The sequence below is a fragment of the Empidonax traillii genome, unplaced genomic scaffold (assembly GCF_003031625.1).
Source record: "Empidonax traillii isolate 1590-97213 ecotype Southwest subspecies unplaced genomic scaffold, ASM303162v1 scaffold97:size1219025, whole genome shotgun sequence".
In the NCBI taxonomy this organism is placed as follows: domain Eukaryota; kingdom Metazoa; phylum Chordata; class Aves; order Passeriformes; family Tyrannidae; genus Empidonax; species Empidonax traillii.
Genome location: NW_020955290.1, coordinates 195,330 through 217,081, shown reverse-complemented (window position 1 = coordinate 217,081; position 21,752 = coordinate 195,330). Strand labels below are relative to the sequence as shown.

At 42.3% G+C, this 21,752-nt stretch overlaps 1 protein-coding gene across 2 annotated transcripts; it reads right to left on the bottom strand.

Annotated features, from left to right (window-relative positions):
• Nucleotides 1-5,778: 5,778 nt before the first annotated feature.
• Nucleotides 5,779-21,403, bottom strand: ACER2 (alkaline ceramidase 2). 2 transcript variants are annotated; one of them, XM_027881842.1, is made up of 6 exons: nt 21,271-21,403; nt 15,444-15,558; nt 14,427-14,568; nt 10,168-10,305; nt 8,131-8,268; nt 5,779-7,370 (listed from the first exon to the last, which is right to left on the bottom strand). In XM_027881842.1, exons 1-6 carry the CDS (start codon nt 21,376-21,378, stop codon nt 7,184-7,186), a joined length of 828 nt encoding a protein of 275 aa, XP_027737643.1. In that variant the 5' UTR covers nt 21,379-21,403; the 3' UTR covers nt 5,779-7,183. The 2 variants fall into 2 exon arrangements, with proteins under 2 accessions (XP_027737643.1, XP_027737644.1); XM_027881843.1 differs by lacking the exon at nt 10,168-10,305.
• Nucleotides 21,404-21,752: the final 349 nt, after the last annotated feature.

Genomic DNA, 21,752 nt, shown 5'->3' with positions numbered 1-21,752 from the left:
TTTATAATTTGTTCCCTGTTCCCGGCCGCAAAAGATTCCCTGGTGTTAGGTCCAGACAGGACCTTTCACCTCACAGACTCCACGGTACGCCTAGAAGTTAGTAAATATACAGAAATAGTTTTTTGTTAGTACCTCCCTTTTATTTTAATTTGCTTGGAATAAAAACCCGGTGTCTTCACCTATCACACAACTATATACATATTACAAATATTTACACACAAATACAGGCATACAAATACTGTTAAGGACAGTTCACCCAAAGATGAGGTCCCCTTGAGGTATACACCATGTTTCTCCATCTTCCTGCATTATCCACCAACTGCAGCCTGGTCCTTGAGCAAAAACTATCCCACAAATGGGTTTGCCTCTGCTTGAGGCAGGATTAATCTGAAATGTTTTACCTAACATACCTCTCAAGTGAATTACTGCAACTTTGTCTCCATCTACCATGTGAAGGGACACTGACTGGGTAGGGCCAGCTCGACTGATGGAGCCTCTAGTGTTGAATAACCATGTGACCATTGCTAGGTGCTGATCCCAATGCTTGAAAGCCCCTCCACCGAACTCCTCCAGGGTGGTTTTCAACAGTCCATTACACCTTTCAACCTTCCCCACAGCTGCAATATGGTATGGGATCTGATAGACCCACTCAATACCATGCTCCTTCACCTGGGGGTAACTAAGCTGTTCTTGAAGTGTGTCCCATTATCTGACTCAATTCACTCTGGAGTGCTGTGTTGCCACAGGACTTGCTTTTCAAGGCCCAGGGTGATATTTTCGGCAGTGGCACAGGGTACCAGATGCATTTTCAGCCATCAAGTGGTGGCTTCCACCATGGTGAGCACACTGTGCTTACCTTGGCAGGTTTGTGGCAGTGTGACGTAATCAGCCTGCCAGGTTGATTATTCCAACATCCATCATGCCACAGGGGCTTCACTCTCAGCCTGCTTAATGGCAGCATGCACCTCACAATCATGAATAATGTGAGAAATAGTGTCCATGGTTAAATACACCCCTTGGTCTCATGCCCATCTGTAGCTGGCATCTCTGCCCTGATGGCCTGAGGCACTGTGGACCCATCACACTAGGAACAGTTCTCCTTTGTGCTGCCAGTCTAGGTCCACCTGTGACACCTCAGCTTGTGCAGCTCGGTCTGCCTGTTCATTGTCACAGTGCTCCTCAATGGCTCAATTTTTGGGCATGTGGGCATCTACATGGTAGACTCCCACAATCAGCTTCTCTACCCAGGTGGCAATGTCTTGCCACATATCATCAGCCCATATGGGTTTCCCTCTGCGTTTCCAATTGGCCTTCTTCCATCTATCCAACCATGCCCACAGATGATGGCCATCATCCATCATCCACATATCAGTGTAGAGGTAAAGTCTTGGCCATTTCTCTCATTCAGCAATGTCCAATGCCAACCGGACAGCTCTGAGCTCTGCGAATTGACTTGGTCCACCTTCCTGCTCAGTGGCTTCTGCTATTTGTTGTTGCAGCTGCTTTTCATTTTCAGTTTGTCCCTACAGTGCGACATGCCAGGGGCTGTCCTGACCAGGTGCAGCACATTGCACTTGCTCTTATTAAATCTCGGATTCCCACGGGCCCACTTCTTGGATTTGTCTAGGTCCCTCTGGATGGCATCCTGTCCTTCTAGCGGGTCAACCACACCACTCATCTTGATGTTATCTGCAAATCTGCTGAGGGTGCACTTGATCCCTCCATCTATGGCATTAATGAAGGTATTAAGTAACACTGGTCCCAATATGGACCTGTGAGGGACACCACTTGTCACTTATGTCCATTGGGACTCTGAGCTGTTGACCATTACCCTCTGGATATGACCATCCAACCAGTTCCTTATCCACCTAACAGTCCATCCATCAAGTCCCTCTTTCTTCAATTTACAAAGCAGGATGTTGTGGGGGACCATGTCAAAGACCTTTCAGAAGCCCAGATAAATGACATCTGTCATTTCCCTTGTCCACTGAAATAGTCACTCCATCACAGAAGGCCACTTGGTTGGTCAGGCAGGGCTTGCCCTTGGCGAGGCTGTGTTGGCTGTCCAGAATCAACTCCCTGTTCTCCATGTGCTTCAGCAGAGCTATCACGTAGGACCAGATATGTCCATGGCCTATACAAATGCCTTCAGCTTCTCCAACTGCTCCTTAAATATCTCCATGAACAGATAAGAGACATTGAGCTTCCAGAGTCTACCCCTGTGCCTCCTGTACTTTACTTCTCCTAATGCCCTGAATCTTTGCACACTTCCTTATATATACTTACATCTTGTTTGTCTATCTCATACTGTTTTTTAAGGCTGAATAGGTCTGCTTCTCCACACAGGTTTTTTGTTGTTGTTGTTTTGTTTTGTTTTTTTCTTTTTCCAGTATGATGATGTCTTTTTTCTTTTTAATGAGATGTCTTATTGTATTATATTGGGCTCCTGATCCACACCAATCCTTCAGTTCTACAAAGAACTGCTTCCTTCCTAGTTTTTCCACATTCAGCATTGCCAATAACGACTATATAGATATAATACACTTACTTAATTTTGCTCTACTTTTTTACAATTCAGCAAGCCACCTTCAGATTTTTTACTTTTTTCTCAAAGTATTCCTGAATCTTCCCAGACTTTATCAGTGACTTTCATGTGACCACTGCTGAGCAACTAAACAAAAGGTGACCCAGGAAGGACTCCCTGCTGAACTCCACTTGACACCCTCTTCTGATTTTATAATGGATCATCAAGGACAGTTCAGGAGCAGCTATTCAAACAATTTTGCACAAATTCACAGAACTTTTATCAAACACAGATTTTCTACCATTTTAAGGGTTCTCTCAGACAATGCTACAACTCTTATGAGTCAAAATCTAACAGTACATTTTTTTTCCATAGCCACAGGGACAGGAAATACCTTACTGTACAAGAAAACTAAATTAGGCAGACACAACTTGTACTTAATAAACACCCACTCACTTTCTCACCACATACTGGAAGTTTACAAACAGGTGTTTACATTTTGTAAATTTGTGGCCAGAAGTCACTTCCTTCAAACTGCAGTATTTCTCAACTTGCCCTGTCTTGAACTTACAGCCTGAGTTCAGTGATACAAGATTTCTGAACTACCCTTGTGAGGGAGTTTCTGCTCTGTAAGTTTGGGGGAAAGGTAGATTTGTGTGTGTGTGTTACAGCAAGTGATTCCTCTATATCCAGAACAGAAGCCTGTGAAATTTCTTCCAAGTAGGAAGTAGCTCCTGATGCTTCAGCCAGTACAAACCACAAGCCACTCCAGAACTTGGGCACTGGTTCCATTTCCTTCCTGGGTAAATTCTCTATTATTTTAGCAACAGCTTGTTTCAGCGGCCTGGCTTCTTTACCTGACCATCTTTTGCACAGCTTGTAGAAAATTGTCTCCAAGGCTTTGTCTATGTCAGATTTGGTCAAAATTAGCCTATAGCTCTGAAGTTACCAGAGAAACGCCATGGTATCATGATGTTCTCCTAGGCTCCGTGGGATAGGATAGTATATGAGCTAAGCCACTAGCTGTTTCTGACTCCTAAAAAGATACAGACATTAACTTGGAATGAGTAACATTCTTGAATTATAGCTGTGCTTTCACACAACAGCTATTTGAAGCTCGATTACAATTGCTTATGAGGACCCATGAATGTCTCAAAAATTGTCTTTTACATGAAGCGAGAGGAACTCTGGTAAAAGGGAAATGGGAGGGGCAAGTGCAAGGCTACTATGCACCCATAATCTCACTCCTTTAAATTGGGAGCAGAGTCTTATACTGAAGATCCATACTCTGTTCTCCCAGATGTACTCACTCTGACCCAGTTTCCTCTACTTGTGGAAATACAGACCACTTGTTTTTAGCATTTCTTGCTACTCATCCTTGTTGTTTCATGGGTTTGCAGTTTTCAAAGTATTTGCTCTGGTTGCAAGAACCAGTTTGCTAAGCAAAGCAATCTCTTATCTCACTGATTAACGGTCTTGTATCTAACACAGTCTCCCTCCTCCTCCATGAGTCAGAACTGCTTTTATCTGTGTAAGGGAGAAGTTATCCTTACTATATTTCAAGGAGTTGTACTGGCAGCTACATTTTTCTCCAGAAACATGATGTATGAAAAAGCAAACAATATGTACTCCAAATGCAGATTAATGCTGCAAAGTATTACATGCTTTCCACAGACATTTAGTATACAGACTTCAATGGAGACAGGAAGAAAACCCAGCCCAACACCACTCTTTACATACTATTTATTGAGTTTTTAATGACTGTGAATTGCAAAAACGTTCGCCACCATGGAAAGTCAACCATCCTGTCTTAAAAAACAAAGTTTAACATTAAAGGAATGATGAATATCACATGCCAGTATCTACAATATGCTCAACACACCACTGCATCCCACTAAAAGAACTTTTAACTGAACCTGAAGTCTAGGAACCAACTCACTTCCAGCTGGTAGTGGAAGAGAGCATTCTGAGACTTTAAAACGTGCAGGTGCATATACATCACTTCATACTGCTGCAACATGATACAGCTACTTGGGCACGTGTATATTTATCTGTATGATCCAGTGCACAAACCCCTCTGAATGCCACTCACACACTTTTCTGGGTACTAGATTTATCCTGAAGGTGCAATCTGTGAAGATGGAAAAACTGCATGTTTTTTACTCTTTGAAATAAATTTACTATTTTCAGGACATAGAAGTTAATACTAATTTAATGTAAAGTGCAATAGCTACATCTAAAAGTGGTGAGCTACAGTGGAATACACCAACTAGTTTAGTTTTACAGTGAAGCTTTGAATAACACATAGTGATCTTGTTCACAGAATCTCCTATGAAGAGTATGAAGGCCAGAGGTTTAGTTACTAAAAATACAGGTGATTCTTGGTACGTATCTGCATTCATTTACCTCTTCAATAGCTGAATGCACTGAGATTTTTTAAATTTTGAAATTACTTCTCTGTGAGCAGTCAGACTTTGCAGAGCAGAACAGCAGTTAACAGCAGATTGATTAGAGCCCTTTGAGTCAGAGGTTGCATTCAAACAAAATATTACATAGGAAGGCTCCAGTCATTTTGAATAGTACATTATGTCTGCAGTTATTACATTCCCAAGCAATACGGAAAATAACTTACTTACCATTACATAATAATTTAGCAAACAATATCAAAAAATCTTACTCAAAGTAGGGCCATATTAGGCATCAGAAACCTTAGCTGGGTTCCAGCCAGTAATCCTATCTGTATAATCATATAACTTTTAATACCTGAGAAGTATTTGAAACTGAGCATTTCATAATCAGGGACAGAGGAAGGAAAAGGACAAAGCAGCTGCGTTTCAAAGAGTAACAAAAATTCCTATATAAATTTTTACAAACAGGTTTCATAAAAAAATTGTATCACTTTGTGTCAAAAAAGATGTTTCAAACCTACTAGCAAGTAGTATAAGTATGCACTGTTCCACTGGAAAGATTTTGCTGCTTTTATGATTGGGCAGTCATCTGACAGCAGTCTACTTATCCACTTTGAAGGTCTCAAGAGGACAGTCATATCTTCCACTAGCAATCTCTTTTAAGTATATCAGCGTACAACACAGTTGTTGCTTGCTAAGCATATATTTGAATACAAAGTTTTTAAAATGCTTGAAAGTAAATTCACTCTGAAGTTCTTGCTAGAAGTCACTTTCATGAAGATCATACTGTATAGAATACATTTTCACATTGATAAAAGCAAGTACAGCTTGAGTTGTGTTAGCAAGAGAAGAAATCATATTTCCTGGTCTAATACTAAAAAAGAAAGTAACACTTATTAATAAAAGTGTATATTTAAAGCCTTAACCCACTTACAGTTCTGATATTACAGTTTGGTGGAATGTGAGTAGACCCTTTTTTCTCCAAAACTGCAGCTATTACAATGGCTAATATTTAAAAAAACATGCCTGCACTTTGCATCATTTCTTAAACAGGCCTAGTACAAATTGCTTACAAGAACCACAGTCATTCCTGAACTTCAACCCCAATAATCTTAAAACTAAATCAGCCTAGACATCCCTTATTTTTACAAAATAGCCTGAAAAGCAACAGAAAATTCAAACCTACTGTTCTTTCCTAAGAATGCAAGATGCAATATCACATTTCACTGCTCTCTGAAATCTAGGTCTCCAGCTTGGTTTTTAAGCAGTTACCTACTTTCTTCCTAAGTATAATCAGTGGAACACTGGACTATTTTTTACATCACTTTGCAACGCACTGGTGAGAAGCCACCTCTCAAATGAGATTCGCAGCCAGGCACATACAAGTTTTTGCAGTTTAATCATACTGTCAATCCACGCTGACCTAAGATCTGACTGAATTTAGTATTTACACTTCTGTGTGTGCTTCAGTGCCAAATTCAAGACCAAAAGTGTCCACAGAGGTAGAAGGATTTCTGTGACATTTCTGCAAAAGAGAAATATGCAGCATACAAATGTTCATAGGTGAGTGGAAATACAGTAGAGCATTGAACTCCTATTTAGTTTTAGCGACTTGCGTCAGCTACTTCTGCATCTACACTGCCTAACTGTGCTTACACAGTTACCCAGCTGCAAACACCAGTTTCCTGTTGTACTTGGGTATGAAACCATGTACCCTGTGAGATCCAATGTGATGCTCAGCCAGACTTCCTGAGTGCCACACCAGGCTGGGAGTAGCAAGGGCTTTGAGCACACTCTTGTGGCCACGTGCAAGCACAGCAAAATCAGAGCCTATGAAGGACATGGGATGACATACAGGCTTCTTGGACTGGCTTCTTTCACAAAGAAGGCCTTAATCCAGCAGTTACAAAAGAAGTGACTCAAGTATCACAGGTGACTTGCTGCAGAAACATCATTCCTCGACGCTGGTATTTGGAAAGAGCTTTTATCAAGAGAAATGCTACATAAAAAAACATTCAGTGCAAAACAGAGACAACCAGAGAAGCCATTTAGTTCCTTTAGTGTTCAAGTGCCTCCACATTCCTGCTTCCTCTCTCCAGAGAGGAAAGAACACACATCCCTCCTCCTCCTATGACATCTGAAGTGCTGCCTATCTTAGCAAGAAGAAAAAATACAACACTAGTCATTTATCATTATTTAAATACTGTCTATGCTTGAATGTAAATTGAAAATCCCCATTCCATTGTCAACTTCATGTAATCTTCACAGGTGACTTCTTGTGTGCGCAGAGGAGGGTGACATAGGGAACTCCAATGAATGCCCACCTTTCACTGGGCCAGAACTTTATGACAGGGCCCTGTTCAGGTATCTCAGAGGCAGCATCAAAGTAAGCAAAGCAGACACAGCCCAGGTATGCGGCAAGGCAAATCAAAATGTGCCTGAGAATAGACCCACACATCCAAAAAAAACAAACAACCGACCCAAAACCATAAAAAAACCAAACAAAACCCCAAACAGAAACAAAATAAAGACAAACAAACAAAGAAGAGAAAGAAAAGAAAGGAAAAAAAACATCAGTAACATGACTTCGGTAAAGTAGCCAACTAGATCACTGTAAAATCAGTCTGTCCTTCACCATATTCCCCCAAGTCCCCCATAGGGCTGCTGCCTGTCCAAATACAGAGAATAAGGAAAACTACAAAACTAGTTTATTGCTGGTTTAAACAGGCTCCTGCTTTCTGGCTTCTCTGCACCTGTGCAGAAATGCTGACATATGGCCCCTGAGTAAGCGACCACAATTTGCTGGGTGGTAAAAGAGAAAAGGCATCAAAGCCCCTCACTGTTCCTCTACTTCACCATCATTAAATAATCACAACGAGGATTACCATCACTGGTATTGATGGAATAATCATCATATTCCATAATTTATAATCACAGCTTCAGCTGAGCAATTTTTTTTTTTTTTTGACTAATCAGTATGGTAAGGAATTGAGTTACAATTAATGAACTTAGTGTCTGAAGAATTTGATCAGGCCAAATAGATTCCTAAATCTGTCATGTTGAATAGTGTGAGACTTGCTCTGAGCTTATAATTTTATCAGTAGTTCTGTCTAGAACTAACCAGAAATAGCCACCAGGCAGCACAGAAGGGTAATGTGGTGAGTTTATAATGTGGTGGACTTTATACACAACACTTACCATACACAGTGCAAATAGGGGAAATTAAATGAGGACCAGATCTCACAAAACGCTTTGTCACTGATCCAGCAGAAAAGTGCTAGCATCCACCAAAGACCTGAAAAGAGACCCAGTTTGTATACACGCAGGTTTTCACACCTGAGAAGAAAAACATAAATAAGTTGTTACAAAACAATGCCAAACACCCATCTTTAAAATGACTCTACCATAAATGTCCTTAATAGAGGAACTTCAGGTAAAGTAAATCTGGCTTTGATGCAAGGCTGTGGTGAGGTAACAAAATAAACAAATGTTTTATCAATAGCTGTGTTTTGGGTATTGTCTCTTACACCGATGTGCAAATGGTGGGCAAACATCAAACCATTCTCATATCCAGGGAGGGGTATTCAGGACAACTAGTAATTAGTTAGACATGCTGTCAGTTAACAACCAGCCATTCAGCAAGTAGTCAGATTTGGTAATACGTGGAACTTCATAAAGATTCACATTATTGCCAAGGCACATTTACAGTCTTCATTGAGAGGTACAACTGTTTTTAAGAGCATGACACTAAACTGTGTACCTAAGCAGATATATGTATGGATCAATTTCATACATTTGACAGATAAAACCAGACTAGTGGGTACTTGTGCATTCTGACAGAGGAAAGGGTGTGTGCATGGAGAATATGAAGGTTTTCCCGGTCTGAAGTACAGAAACAACCATGTGCAACTGCATTCCATTTAAGATAAGAGGGTTGGCCTCAAACTTGCAGCTCAAATACCAAGAGCAGAAGGCAACTAACTTGCACTGGTTCAAAGAATTCAAGGCAGCAAAGGAAAACTGAAGGTTTCGTTACCCAATGCAAGATCAGCCGTAGAAATGGTACAGACTGTTATGAGAGGTTTGCTCAGTACCATTACCAGGTACTGCAATTTATTTTTATAAAATATAGGAGTAGATGATGCAGATGTTCTGCAAAGGACTACTTTAAGGCAGAAAGCATCTGATCTGCGTAATACTCCCGGGTTTTCTGTGATCACCCATCATGGATTCTTCAGCTCCTGCAGTAATTGTGCTTCAGAGGGCTGGGGACATGGTTGCTGAGGAGGCAGGGGATTGCAAAGCAAGTACTTCTAATACAATGAAGAGATGTAATGGTAATACCACTTGGAAACGTAGCCTTCCTTTATTTGTCAACAGACACTGATCATTCCAACTATCACTGAGAGAGAACCTATTAGCAGGGGGCCTGAAAGACATGTTCGCACTGCTGTGCACAGATCTGTGACACGCTCCTATCCTAGTCTGAAAGAACCTGGATCCCACAAAACTTGCACTTCCATTTGCACCTTTTGTCTACACAATGCACTGGTGTTCCCTATTTAACACAAATGGCAGTTATTTAAATATCAGAGTTGCTGCAGACACTGGTGTGCTCCAGTCAGTATAACGGAAGATCTCTTTAAAATGTAAAGATCAGTCTCAGGTTCTTTTCTATTTGCATTCTGGTTTTATGGTTTCTAAGGTCCTTAGTGATAGCTATCCTCCAAAACCTAGAGATTAACTTTATTTGTCAGTTTGACTCTATCATATTCTCCACAGCAGAAGACAAAGTGCTGTAAGACTCACAGTACAACTTTGAGAATTGGAACATCGTCCACACACGCTTGGGCTTTGCTCCACATTCCCACTAGTATTCAGACTGCAATCATGCCACCACCTCAACTTTATGCACACTCTACTGTCCAAGAAATGCTGTCCATGAAGTGAAACCCTCGCTCTGATTCCACAATAAACAGATTTGAGTTAGATCAAGCTGCAGCATGAGGTATGCTGCAAGACAGAAGACTGACCTAGTGTAATGGCATATGGAAAAAAAAAATCCTTGACAAAGATGTCTGAACTGCCAAACAAGTTTGTACTAGATCTGCTCTTGCATGTGGAAGAAGCATTTCTGATCTGCTATCAGAAGCACTGAAGCCATATCTAGCATATCATCACACTTGGCCTAAGGATCTCAGAAGGCAAAGCTGCATTCGGGAGAAATATACTCACCTCTTCAACTCCGCAATAAGCAAAGCTGTGCAGGGAACACCCAGAGTCATCAGCGAGATGTTGTTGATGGCAGGTTTAATGAAGGCAAGGCAGGTAGTAACTCCAGACAGAACACCCACAGCAGCTTTAAAACGGCTCCTGAACAGGGTTTTTATGGGGCAGAAAGACTGCTCTTAATTCAAAGCTTGTAACTGCTAAAACCAGAAATCTTAAAATTATTTTAATACCGTAATAAAATTTAGGTTTCTCTAGTTGTGCTGAGGAGATGCAATGACAACACACATAGAGTGGATGTGGATCTGGCACAGACTTGCATGTGAACACAGAGTTAATCATATACACAAACCTTTGCTATGCAGTGGTCTTCTACACATGCGTGCATACATACTCATCACTGGCTTCAAAACAAAGACCACAGTCCAATCTTCCTCCTCCCACAACACTATACTTCCTCAAAAAAGTTCTGTGTCATCATTCTTCAAGCTTTTAATGTGGATTTTTAGGATATTTTGTTACTGTTAATGCCCCAACTTCTACAGTCATCTTACAGTCTGCTTTCCTTTATCTCTTTTAAGCCTTAAAAGATACTGAAAACACATGGTAAGTATGAACATTTATTTTAATCAAATTCAACAGTAGGTGAGCAATTCCCAGAAGGATCTTTTCCAAGACTAGGATTTGGTATATTCCTAGCATAAATGAAATCAGAATTGGGTCCTGTGCACAGACAGCCTGACAACTTTTAAGTTAAATATATGTTAACAGTTGTTTAAGCTTCAAGTTTGGACTTTAAACAACCCATTTCCGGTCTGTGGGTGGACTATGGCAGACAGAGGATCATCACATTGCCCTTCCAACTACTGGCCCACAGCTTTATGAAACAGTTGCTGTCCTAGAATGGCTTTTCTGTGTCTGAAGTAGGGTCTCAATATACTTCTGCAGTACCATTCCATGGATATAAGTGTTACCGCCTTCACCGAGCTCATTCAATTTGCCTTCTCCTATAATGTTCTCCTTTCTCCTGGAAGGCAATACTTAAGATACTTAAGTAGGAAGATCTGATCTGACATGAATGTCTTCATGAATAAAGACACCACAAATTGGTCATGACAGATAATAATATTTGCAGCACTGAAAATCCGAAGTGTGATGAGAATGAAGTAAGCGAAGACCACAGCACTGAGTACAGGATAGACATAATAATAGAGCATTAGCTAGGCAACACAAAAACCCCAAAAATATTAACCAAACTTGTTCTAGGTGAGGGCCTGTTGCCCAGCACGTCTCTCTCTTCTATCCTTTAAAAAGGAATCAAGACCTTAACAAGTAACTGTCTTGACAGATTCTCTGGAAGAGACATGTCCTGAAATGTTAAAGGAATGGGGACATCCTTCACCTCATCTCAGTATTTTTATGGATCAGTTATAACCTGGGAGATTTAGTACTTACAGTTTTAACAAGAAGTTCAACAGTATTCCATCTCAAAAGTGCTGTTATTCCTTTAAAATAGAATATAGTTTAACATCTTGGCCCATTCTATGTACATACCCAGCGTGAGGGACTGAAAAAAGTTACTAAGAAGTTATTACTGGCTGGAAACAACTCTGTGCGGGGGGAAAGGAGGCAGATCTGGTTCTGCCAAGGTGGGATTGTGCTCTGTTCCCTCCATAACCCCACCTCCTTGAGAGCCACTGGCACACCAGGAGCAGTGCCCCATACCTCTGCCTATCTCTGGAGCCTTTAGTCCAGCCCACACCACACACCGTGAAGCCCCTAACCCAGCCCCAGAACGGCTGGCACACTGGAAGCCCCACCCGTGGGGACAGCCACAGGAGTCCAGAGCAATAAAATCCGCACCATGTGAAGCTAGCACATATATGCAGCCCTGCTGCCTCCTGGACTCCTGGTGGCTGGATCTATGCTGGATCTAGGGTGGTAGCTATAACTCTCTTTTCCTCTTCTTCTTTCTTTCTTCTTCTTCTTCTTCTTCTCCTAATTTCCTTTTCTTGATATTTGAGTAACTGAAACCTGGATGGGTTGGAATTTGCTAAGTCAATGCTTTGTGAAAAGCTCTAAGTTGATTGAACGCTTCTTTGAAATTTCTGCTCAGTTCCTTTATTTTCCAAAATTTGCCATTAAAAGTGTATTATTTTGACCCCCTGAGAAGCATTGTAGTGTTTCTCCTGTGTCTGGCCTCAAGTTATAAAAAAACTGAAGCCCCCTTTTAATAAATCTTTTGGTGATTTAATAAATCACCAAAAGATAGTGACAGATGAAATAAAACAGCCCCTTTAGGCTTTTGAGGGATAATTTACAGAGTTTATATAAATTACACATCAGATCAAGACTCTGAATCCTTCTTCACTTGAACTGAACATCTAAGATTCATACCATAAACCAAAAGACCCCAGTAAACCTGTTTGCTTGTTAAGCTGATGGTGTTCTATAACAGCACTGTGCTGCAATGTGCAGATGTACTGCATGACAAAGCCATTAAAGCACATAGAATCATAGAATAGGCTCAGTTGAAAAGGACCCATCAGGATCATTGAGTCCAACTCCTGGCCCTGCATGTGACACCCCAAGAATCGTAACAGGTACCTGAAAACATTGTCCAGATACTTCTTGAACTCAGACAGGCTTAGTGCTGTGACCACTTCCCTGGGGAGCCTGTTCCAGTGCCCAGCCACTCTTTGGGTGAAAAACTTTTTCCTGATATCTAACCTAAACCTCACTCCAGCTCAGCTTCATACTGTTTCCTCGAGTCCTGTCACTGGTCTTTAGAGTGAAGAGACTGACACCTGCCTCCCTGTTTCCCCTCATGAGGATTTTGAAGACTGCATAGAGGTCTCCCCTCAGTCTCATCTTCTCCAGGCTCAACACATCAAGTAGCCTCAACCACTCCTCATGCAGCTTCCCCTCAAGGCCCTTCACTGTCTTTGTTGCCCTCCTTTAGACACTCTCTACAAGCTCAGTATCTTCATTATATTGCAGTGCCCAAAACTGCACACAACATTCACCTCCCTTAACTGGTTGGCGATGCTTTGCCTGATGCCCCCTGGACACGGTTGGCCCTCCTGGCTGCCAGGGCACTGCTGACTCAGATTCAACTTGCCATCGACCACGACCCTCGACCCCTTTCCATGTCAGTGCTTTTGGGCATCTCATTCCCCAGTCTGTATGAACACTGAGGGTTGCCCCATGCAAGGTGTAGAATTCAGCACTTTCAGTTATTGACCTGTGGTTGGTGATTGCCAGGTCCTCTCATTTGTTGAGGTCTCTCTGCAGGGCCTCCCTGCCTTTGAGGAAGTCAACAGCTCCTCCCAGTTTTGTGTCAACAGCAAATTTACTTAGTATTCCTTCAAGTCCTGTGTCCAAGTTGTTAATGAAGATATTGAAGAGAACTGGGCCATACACATAGGCTGTACACAGTAATTAGAAGTACACTCTTCCCAGTGCAAGCTATTTTGAGGAATGGCCAATCTAGTGAATAAACTTCTCTTCACCCACCCTCCATTGGCAGCTTCTAATCAGGCATATGTCGAGGAAAAAGACAAAAACAAAAAAACAAACCAGTCTTAGCAGTCTTCAGAGAGCAACTGGTGCTGGAATTCAAACCTCTGCACTACCTCAACTTTACTACATAAAAGAACAATATGTACAAAGTTTACAGCACAATTCTTTTAGTAGGGGGCAAACCAAAATCAATTTTTTTTAAACTGGATATGATGTGCTTTTTTCTAAACCTGCAAGAAAAGTAAAAAATCCTTTTACAAAAACACTAAGTTTCTAAAGAAATGCTTGGCCTTTGAATATTGAAACACCACCCTTAACCACTGCCTTAAATATTCAGATGATCTTTCAGCTGACATTTCCACAAGTCCACTTGTATTTACACTTCAGGATATACAAAAGAAAGAGTAAAAGATGACTTCTTTTACATTAGCTGTAACTTATACAAACTACTCATTGTAAACGTCTCCCTGCAATAAACAAGAACTGACTCTTCCAGAGGCAAGTCACCTCATCCCAATACCTGAAGTTACAGGGTGCAAACCCTGCCCTCAGCAACCACAGACTTGGGAATTCTGAAAAAAATGGGCTGAAATATAAGCAACCATAAGAGAATGGAGCGAGCAAAGACAGCAGCAACAGTGGTAAGGCTGGATGACAACTCAGTGCCGTTATGTGCAGGTTTAGGTGTTAGCACAAGAAGTTGCAGCAAACTTGAAAGTGTACATGCATGACTGTATGATTACCTGTCATTTCGAAAAACTCTGGGCAGGTATCTCCTAGGGAACCACATGGCAAGAGCACACATCAGGACCCAGAGAATAGCCAGCTCATCCAGCATCTGGCCCAGGAAGCTGAGTGTGGCATGAAAATAAACAGATCCAATTCCTGGAAGAATTAATCAAAAGACAGTATGAACAGTTACAGTACCATAATACACTGAAATGCACTCCTCATGCTCAGAACTTCAAAGAAAATGGTGGATACCATTTGGTCTAGAAAAGATCATTAAAAAGGAAAACCAGAAAATAAATGCCAACTTTCCTAAGAGGCAATCCAAGTCATTGGCCCCACATTAATTACAAAGCAAACACTTCACAGAAGTAGCAGCTGAAGATGTCAGTTCCTACTAAAAAAGCAGATGTATATGAAGAGACATCATGTGGAAAAGTATAATGCAAAACCAATCAAGGAATACAAGTCAAATGCCGCTTCTGATTTTCTCAATAGCACAAGAATAGGTAAAACAAAGATAAAAAGCAGCATCTAGCAACTAGACTACTAGTTTATATAGGTTTACAGGTGGAAAGTTGGTCACACTTTCCCAGAGGGCTCTCATAATCCCTTTAAGTGCCTCCAGAAATGAACACACTTCAGAATCTCACATCTACAAAACAGCTCAGCTTCTGGCCCTTCTCAATGCAATGCTAAACCTATTATTCTCTTCAGTTGCACTGGCACTTTCAGCTCTCATTTAAACGACAACATAGGAAGCAGGGTCAGCACTGCTGTAGAATAAGCAAAAATATGAAAAAAAGAAAAGTATGCAAAAGGATAGGAAGGGGCCAAAGTTCCCACCAACCCCAAACTGCAAAAGGCATTTTCCTTTCAGAAACTATGGCTGTTCTGGCTTTATGCAAGTAAAGTCAAATTCTTCTGTACATGTTAAGATTGCTTTGTTTTGCAAAACAATCAAGTGTAAGTAATAAGAACGGATTTCCTCCCTCAGTTCACACAGTTGGCAAACAGACTAACCAACTTACCAACCACGACTAGCAGAGTCCATATTAAATATATTCCACTGTTGAAGCAGATTGCATATTGACGGAACAAGCACATACATATGGGTGGTAAAACGAAAAACAAGACGTTGCTTATCTAGGAAAAAAAACAACACAGTCTCACAAAGACAGAAAGTAAACAAACCTTAAATATCCACAGGGTTTCAAAGACATCTATAATAACATTTTGTCATCCAGTGAAGCTCCAGCTCAACAAATTACAGCCCTCTGTTTTTTCCAATGCTTAGATGTTTTTGCAAAAGCATTAACTTGTTTTGTTTAGGATCACTAACTAATAACAGCATAAAAACTTTAAGCAACATAAAATGCAGCTAGTCATCTTTAAACTACATTTCAAGTCAATTCCCAGAGGAATTTTATTGAGAATCTACAAATATTCAAGACTGTGGCAATCCGGAAGGCATACAAGAGCAAGCAGCTGAGGAACAGGATGTATAGACCAGTGACTTGTCCTCTCAATGGCTGTCAAGCCTAGCATGGAAAAAGCACTAGAAGTACTGGCACGAGACAGAGCTAATCAAGCTGGAAGTCAATTTACAGAGCAAGAGTTCTAACGTGGAAGGTCTGAAATACAACACTAAGCTAAAAGAGTTAGAACCCTTTTTGTGCAGGGCAAAGAGAGCGTGGAGGTTTAAGTCCTTTCGCATTTCATTTTTTTCTCTTGGTTCTCCAACAACTGAATATGAAGTGAAACTAGCTACAGGAAGGTAAAAAAGCTGATAATTCAGGCCATTGCTAGAGGTTTTTGTAATTTAATATGTAAGATTTGAATGAAGTCATGTTTTATGTTTTCTCTTGCCTACCAACAGCCTAAAGCATGATTCTCCAGTTAAAGACTGAAAATACTTTACTGGCAATTAGCAGGAGCTGTCACTCTCATAGTGATCACTTGGTTTTCCGGAGAAGGAGCTGCCACTGCTGAGGGCCAGGCATGGCACTATAACTGAGCAGCTATGAAAAGACTCTACTCCTGCTCCACAACGGGGCAGGGGACAGAATGAGTTCTCCAGCCTCAGCTTTCTCATGTTTGCCCACTTAGCCTAAGCACAAGAAAAAAATCATCCCCTGCAACATTTCCACAAAGTTGATGTAGAAAACAATTCTGAATTGTTTTGGCAAGAGCACTCCTTTGGGAAAGATCACCTCTGCACAGAGACTTACAAATTTTTAATGACATCAGTGAAAATCTAGTGGAGAAATAATTCAAGAACAACATATGAATTTGTTCATTCAGCCACTGCTGTCCACCGTTCAACACAATCTGAGAACAGATTTTATGAGGCGGAACAATTTGCTAAGCCCATGCAAAGCAACCTACATGTTCCAAGAAAGAGGCTCACTTGAGCATCTTCCAGTCATAAAAGAAAACACAGAACTCCATGCAGTAATGCTGGGAACACAGTCATGGACCAGGATCCCAGTGCCGATACAAACACAGAGCGGAAGACTCCCCTTTCCCCAACACGGGCAGGAAGCACACATGGTGACAGCTGGGATGATGGAACACGAACAAGTCCTCTTGGGGCCTGGGAGTGCTCTATGTATTTTTGGCTTTTAGACACAGGCCAAAGACAGCTGTCAATGGGCAAAAATAGATGGTTATAAGTAAAGTGGATTGGAAGGCAACTTTTCCATCACTACTGAAACTGACTAATGGGGAACATCAGAATAGGCAATCATAGTCTATAAAGTTTGGCCAGAAAGTCTTTATTCTGCCTAGGAACAAGGCAAAGAAGGAAACACTACATCTGCTTACCACAGTTGGAGCAATGCAGATTTACGGTAGTGATGAGCCAACAGGGGAGCAGTTCTGTCCTATGGTAGCACTCCTCTGGCACTGAACTATCATTCATGCTAAAGTCCTGTCTGCAAATGCAAGAAAACCCTTGCAAACTGGAGCCTGAGCACGACTTGTACTCTTTGCAGTGGCCAGCAGGAAGATCTCCTAAAATCTTAGAAGTTGAAATAATTTTAGTACTGAAAGTTTCAATACTATAGTATGATTTCAGAAAGTATGGTTTCAGAAAGTGCATGTGCCATTTTTTCCATAATAAATTGGCCTGCATGATTTCGTAAAGTACAACTCATATAGTGAAGAGCAAAAATTGGTATCATTAGTAGAGAAAATTTCCTTCAGGATCTGCAAAAGGCAATGATTAAAAGCTGCAGTTCTAGAAAAAAGGTAAGCAGGCCATCAATAACAGTCCATCCTTTGGCTTCATATAATTCTGCACCTTTAGTTTTAATTTCCAACTAATTAATTATATGATAAGAATACAGGACATAGGCCTACTGGACAGAGAGAATGCCAGAGGCATGTTCAGATCATGATAACAGAACTTCACTCACATCTGGCCACTCTTGACAAGAGTATGTTTCCCGCAGTCCTACCGAAGATCCTGCATTCTTCACTATCAGCTACATCTCCCAGACATTAGCTGCAGCATCCCATCACCATAGGAAAACTTACTGCTCTACCTCTTTGTGAGCAGAAGGCAAAAGTGGACTGAAGTAGCTCTCAGTGAGATCATAGAATCTGTTATCTTCTATATCCCAGTACACAAGCATGCCATTCACAAATACTAAAAATCCTCAGTGATAAAAAAGATGAAGCAGAGAGAGTACAAGCATTCTCTCATAATCCTAAGACTACCTCACAGCTTTTTAATACTTTTATCTCCATGCCACTACGGAATACAAAAAGAAAAATAAACTCCTGGCAATTAATTCCCTTCTTACATGGAAATTTGGCAAAAAAGTACAAGCACAACTGAATACAACATATTGAACTCCTAAGTACTGACTTTGCTAACAACAGGGAAAAAATACTGGTTTCAGGCGTTCAAAACACAAAAGCTTTTTTCATAAATATCTCTTCAGAGAGGGTTATACTGCATCAGGACACATTACTTTACTCATTTCAGAAAGAAAAGGAAAAAAAGAGATAGTTTTCTTGTAACTGTTCTTTCAATTTGAGCCACAGAGTGTTTTGTGGTCTCTTTACTGAAGAAGTATAAGACCTGAATTACTTTAGCTGGACAAAATCACATCTAGCTTGTGTATGTTTTAAAAAATTAGTTTGATCAACTTGTTCAAAACCTTAAAACAGACATTCTCCTACTGATTTAAGCATGTTGAGTGCTTTGGTTTGAGTCCCACCAGAGTAAATAAATGTTTCACAAATGCACTACAGATAAGCTGCTCCAGTTTTGTGCTTACACGAATACTGCGTGAGACCTTAACCAAAACTCTGACCTCAGCTGTGACAGCTTAAAATGTGGATTAGCAAGGTTTTAATCTAAAGCTTAACGACCCAGATACCAGATTCAGGTTTGCTGAAGAATGGTTCCTGACACTTCAAGAGGTTTGATTCAGAATTGATTTCAGAACCAGAACTGACGCATTGAAAAGGAATAAAATTGGGATGTCACCTAAGATACCTACTAGAGTAGGGCCAAAATTTCCCAAATGTCTTGTGAGCATCAGTTTTTATGCGGACAGAGTTGTACAACCACCCCAAACCACTTCAAGGCACTGGCTTTGATTTTCAGAAGTTGCTAATGCAAAAATCCTTACAATGACTCGGTACTCCTGAAGAGACGCTAAACATGACTACCCTCAACACAGCCTCTTTTTTCCCTCCGCTTTTGGTGTACAGCTTGCTGTTTGCACAGAGCTGCCACAAAGTAGCAGGCTTCAGGGCAAACCTTTTCCTGTATCTGTCTGGAACCTCAGTTATTCATCTGGACACAGCTGCAGCTTCTAACATTTTGCAAGCTTCTATAGCACTGCTAATCAGCTCAGTACAGCGTTGTGGTTTAAACCCCGCCAACAACTTTTTAGTGGTTTAATCACTGCCCAGCCACTCGCTCATGTTCTTCATAGCGTGATGGGGGGGAGAACTTAAAGGGTAAATGTGAGAAAATTGGGTGGGTTGAGAAATAGACACTTTAACAGGTGAAGCAAAAGCTGCACACATAAGCAAAGTGAGACCAAGAATTCATTCAGAACTTCCTATGGGCAGAGGAGTTCAGCCATTGCTAGGAAAGCAGGACCCTGTCACGTGTAACATGACTTCGGAAGACAACCACCATCAAACCGTTTCCTTCTTCTTCCCCGAGTTCTATATGCTGACCTCAATGCCATATGCTCTGGAATATCCCTTGGGTCAGCTGGAATCAGCTGTGCCAGCTGTGTCCCCTCCCAATTCCTTGTGCACCCCCAGGCCACTCACTGGTGGGGTGCAGTGAGCAGCAGAAAAGGCCTTGACCCGAGGAACGCTGCTGAGCAGTAAATGAAAACATCCCTGAATTATTAACACTGTTTGCAGCACAAGACATCACCCCACAGAAGTGACTATGAAAAAATGAACTCTACCTTAGACTGAACCAGCACATACAGTCAGATGGATACCCATCCCCCTGCATAGCTGGCTCCCAAATACATTTGCTGTCTTCAAATAACTTTGTTTATCCTGCCCTTTTCCTCCTTTTGTTTTTGGTTCTTGCGCGGTGACATCAGACACAGAAAAAAAGCCGACAGTTTCCCTCACACACCCTCAAAATTCTCCTGCAGCCACCACCCATAGGTCTTTGGCAGCAAAGTAAAAGCAAAAAAAAAATCAGATTAGCCATGTACACCATGCAATAACTTGCTCTGTATGTGCAGCACCTCCCATTATACAAACTCCAGTGAGTGAAGCCAGACACCAAATTCTTTCTTCCATTAGACATTGGCTTGAAAGGAAAAGATAGATCAGAAAAGGATGGAATACGAGAGAAAAAAACTGTACATTTTAAAGCACAAAAGAGACAAAGCAGAAGCTCCAGCTCCTCATTTGTGCAGATACCACCTCTTATAGAACAGAAAAGAAACTGGGCATTTGCAGGTTTGCTCCTGGACACCTGTTTCTCATGGAAAGGCAAACTACTTGAAAACCTGATGGGTTATCTTACTGTGGCGTACCTATTTGTCACTGTAATTCTTTACATCAACAGGTTGTCAGGAGCATTGCTCCCTCTCCAAGATGTGTGGTACAGGGCAGCCCGACTCTTGTTGCTGAGACTGGGCTTTCTTAAGTTATTTCCAGCAGCCGAAAGGTATTGGGAAGATGCAGTAGGGTTCAGGGGTAAACCACAACTTATTAGAAAGAAGCAACAATCACATTATTCCTCCTCCCTCTCCTTCCTTTCTTCACCTACTTCCTTAAACAGTCATTTCTTCTCCCAAAAGTACACTCTTGACTTCATCCTGCAACCTTTAGGCAAATCGTTCCCGAAAATTCACATACCTGTGTGAAATCAAGTTTTACCTCCAAAGACCAAGGTGTTTATATATTGACCCATCACTGTCGTGCAGTGGGTGTCAAGGGAATGCCACCTGTCTGAGCAGACGGGTACCAGACGCGGGCAATCCGGCACCAAAAATTCTGCGCTTGGCCACCACAAGGCTCGACACAGACAAGGAAGGGGCCTGCTGCACACTACTTACTCGTAGCAGTATGGCTACTATGACTAGTAACCTCCCCGTTTTATACCTGCAACACCAAACCTCTCCTTTTTCTTTAATTTTAGGCATGTCAGAGACTGGAGGAGGAAAAGACGGAGGCAGCCACAGAAGGACAAGCTACAATTCCACGAAAACCGCGCAAGAGACGGGGGCGGCAGGCAGCAGAAGCCCCCAGAGCAGCAGCGGACCCTGGCGCCGCCTCACGCTGGCCCACCCGCCGCGCCCCGGCTCCGAGGGCTCGTCGCTCCCGCATCGCCAGGCAGCGGCCGCCGCCACGCACCGTGTTGTAGAACTCGGCGATGGCGGGCACGATGGTGTAGTTGTCCTCACACCAGTCCACCTCCGAGCTGCCGGCCCGCAGCGGGTCCCACCACAGCAGCGCCCCCATGGCGCCCGCCCGGGCGGCCCCGCTCCGGCCCAGCGCCGCCGGGCGGAGGGGCGGACACCGCGGGGCGGACACCGCACCGCCTTCCCCACCGCCCGCGCAAGGGAAGGGGCGGGCCGGGGGGGGGGCGGCCCTTCCACGCACAGGCCGGCAGGCCCGGTGTGGCCGGGGCGGAGCTGCGACTGCCCCGCGGGGCCCCGGCTAGCCGGGCTGGATGAAGAGCCACTTCCCCGCTCCCCGGCGCCCCTGAGAAGCCGTATACCTCACCCGCGTGGGCAGCCCGCCCGCGTCCCTTGCCTCCTCAGAAATACCACAGAATCACAGAACTGTTTAGGGTCGGAAGGGACCTCTGGAGATCATTCAGTTCAACCCCCCTG

What these genes read in the sequence shown, in the direction of transcription:
- ACER2 (XM_027881842.1), bottom strand. Translation starts at nt 21,378, where the DNA reads ATGGGGGCGCTGCTGTGGTGGGACCCGCTGCGGGCCGGCAGCTCGGAG. An exon ending in TCGCCGAGTTCTACAACACG is followed by an intron (nt 15,559 to 21,270) that starts GTGCGTGGCGGC and finishes TTTTTTTCCTAG; the next exon opens with ATAAGCAACGTCTTGTTTTT. An exon ending in GACTCTGCTAGTCGTGGTTG is followed by an intron (nt 14,569 to 15,443) that starts GTAAGTTGGTTA and finishes TAATTCTTCCAG; the next exon opens with GAATTGGATCTGTTTATTTT.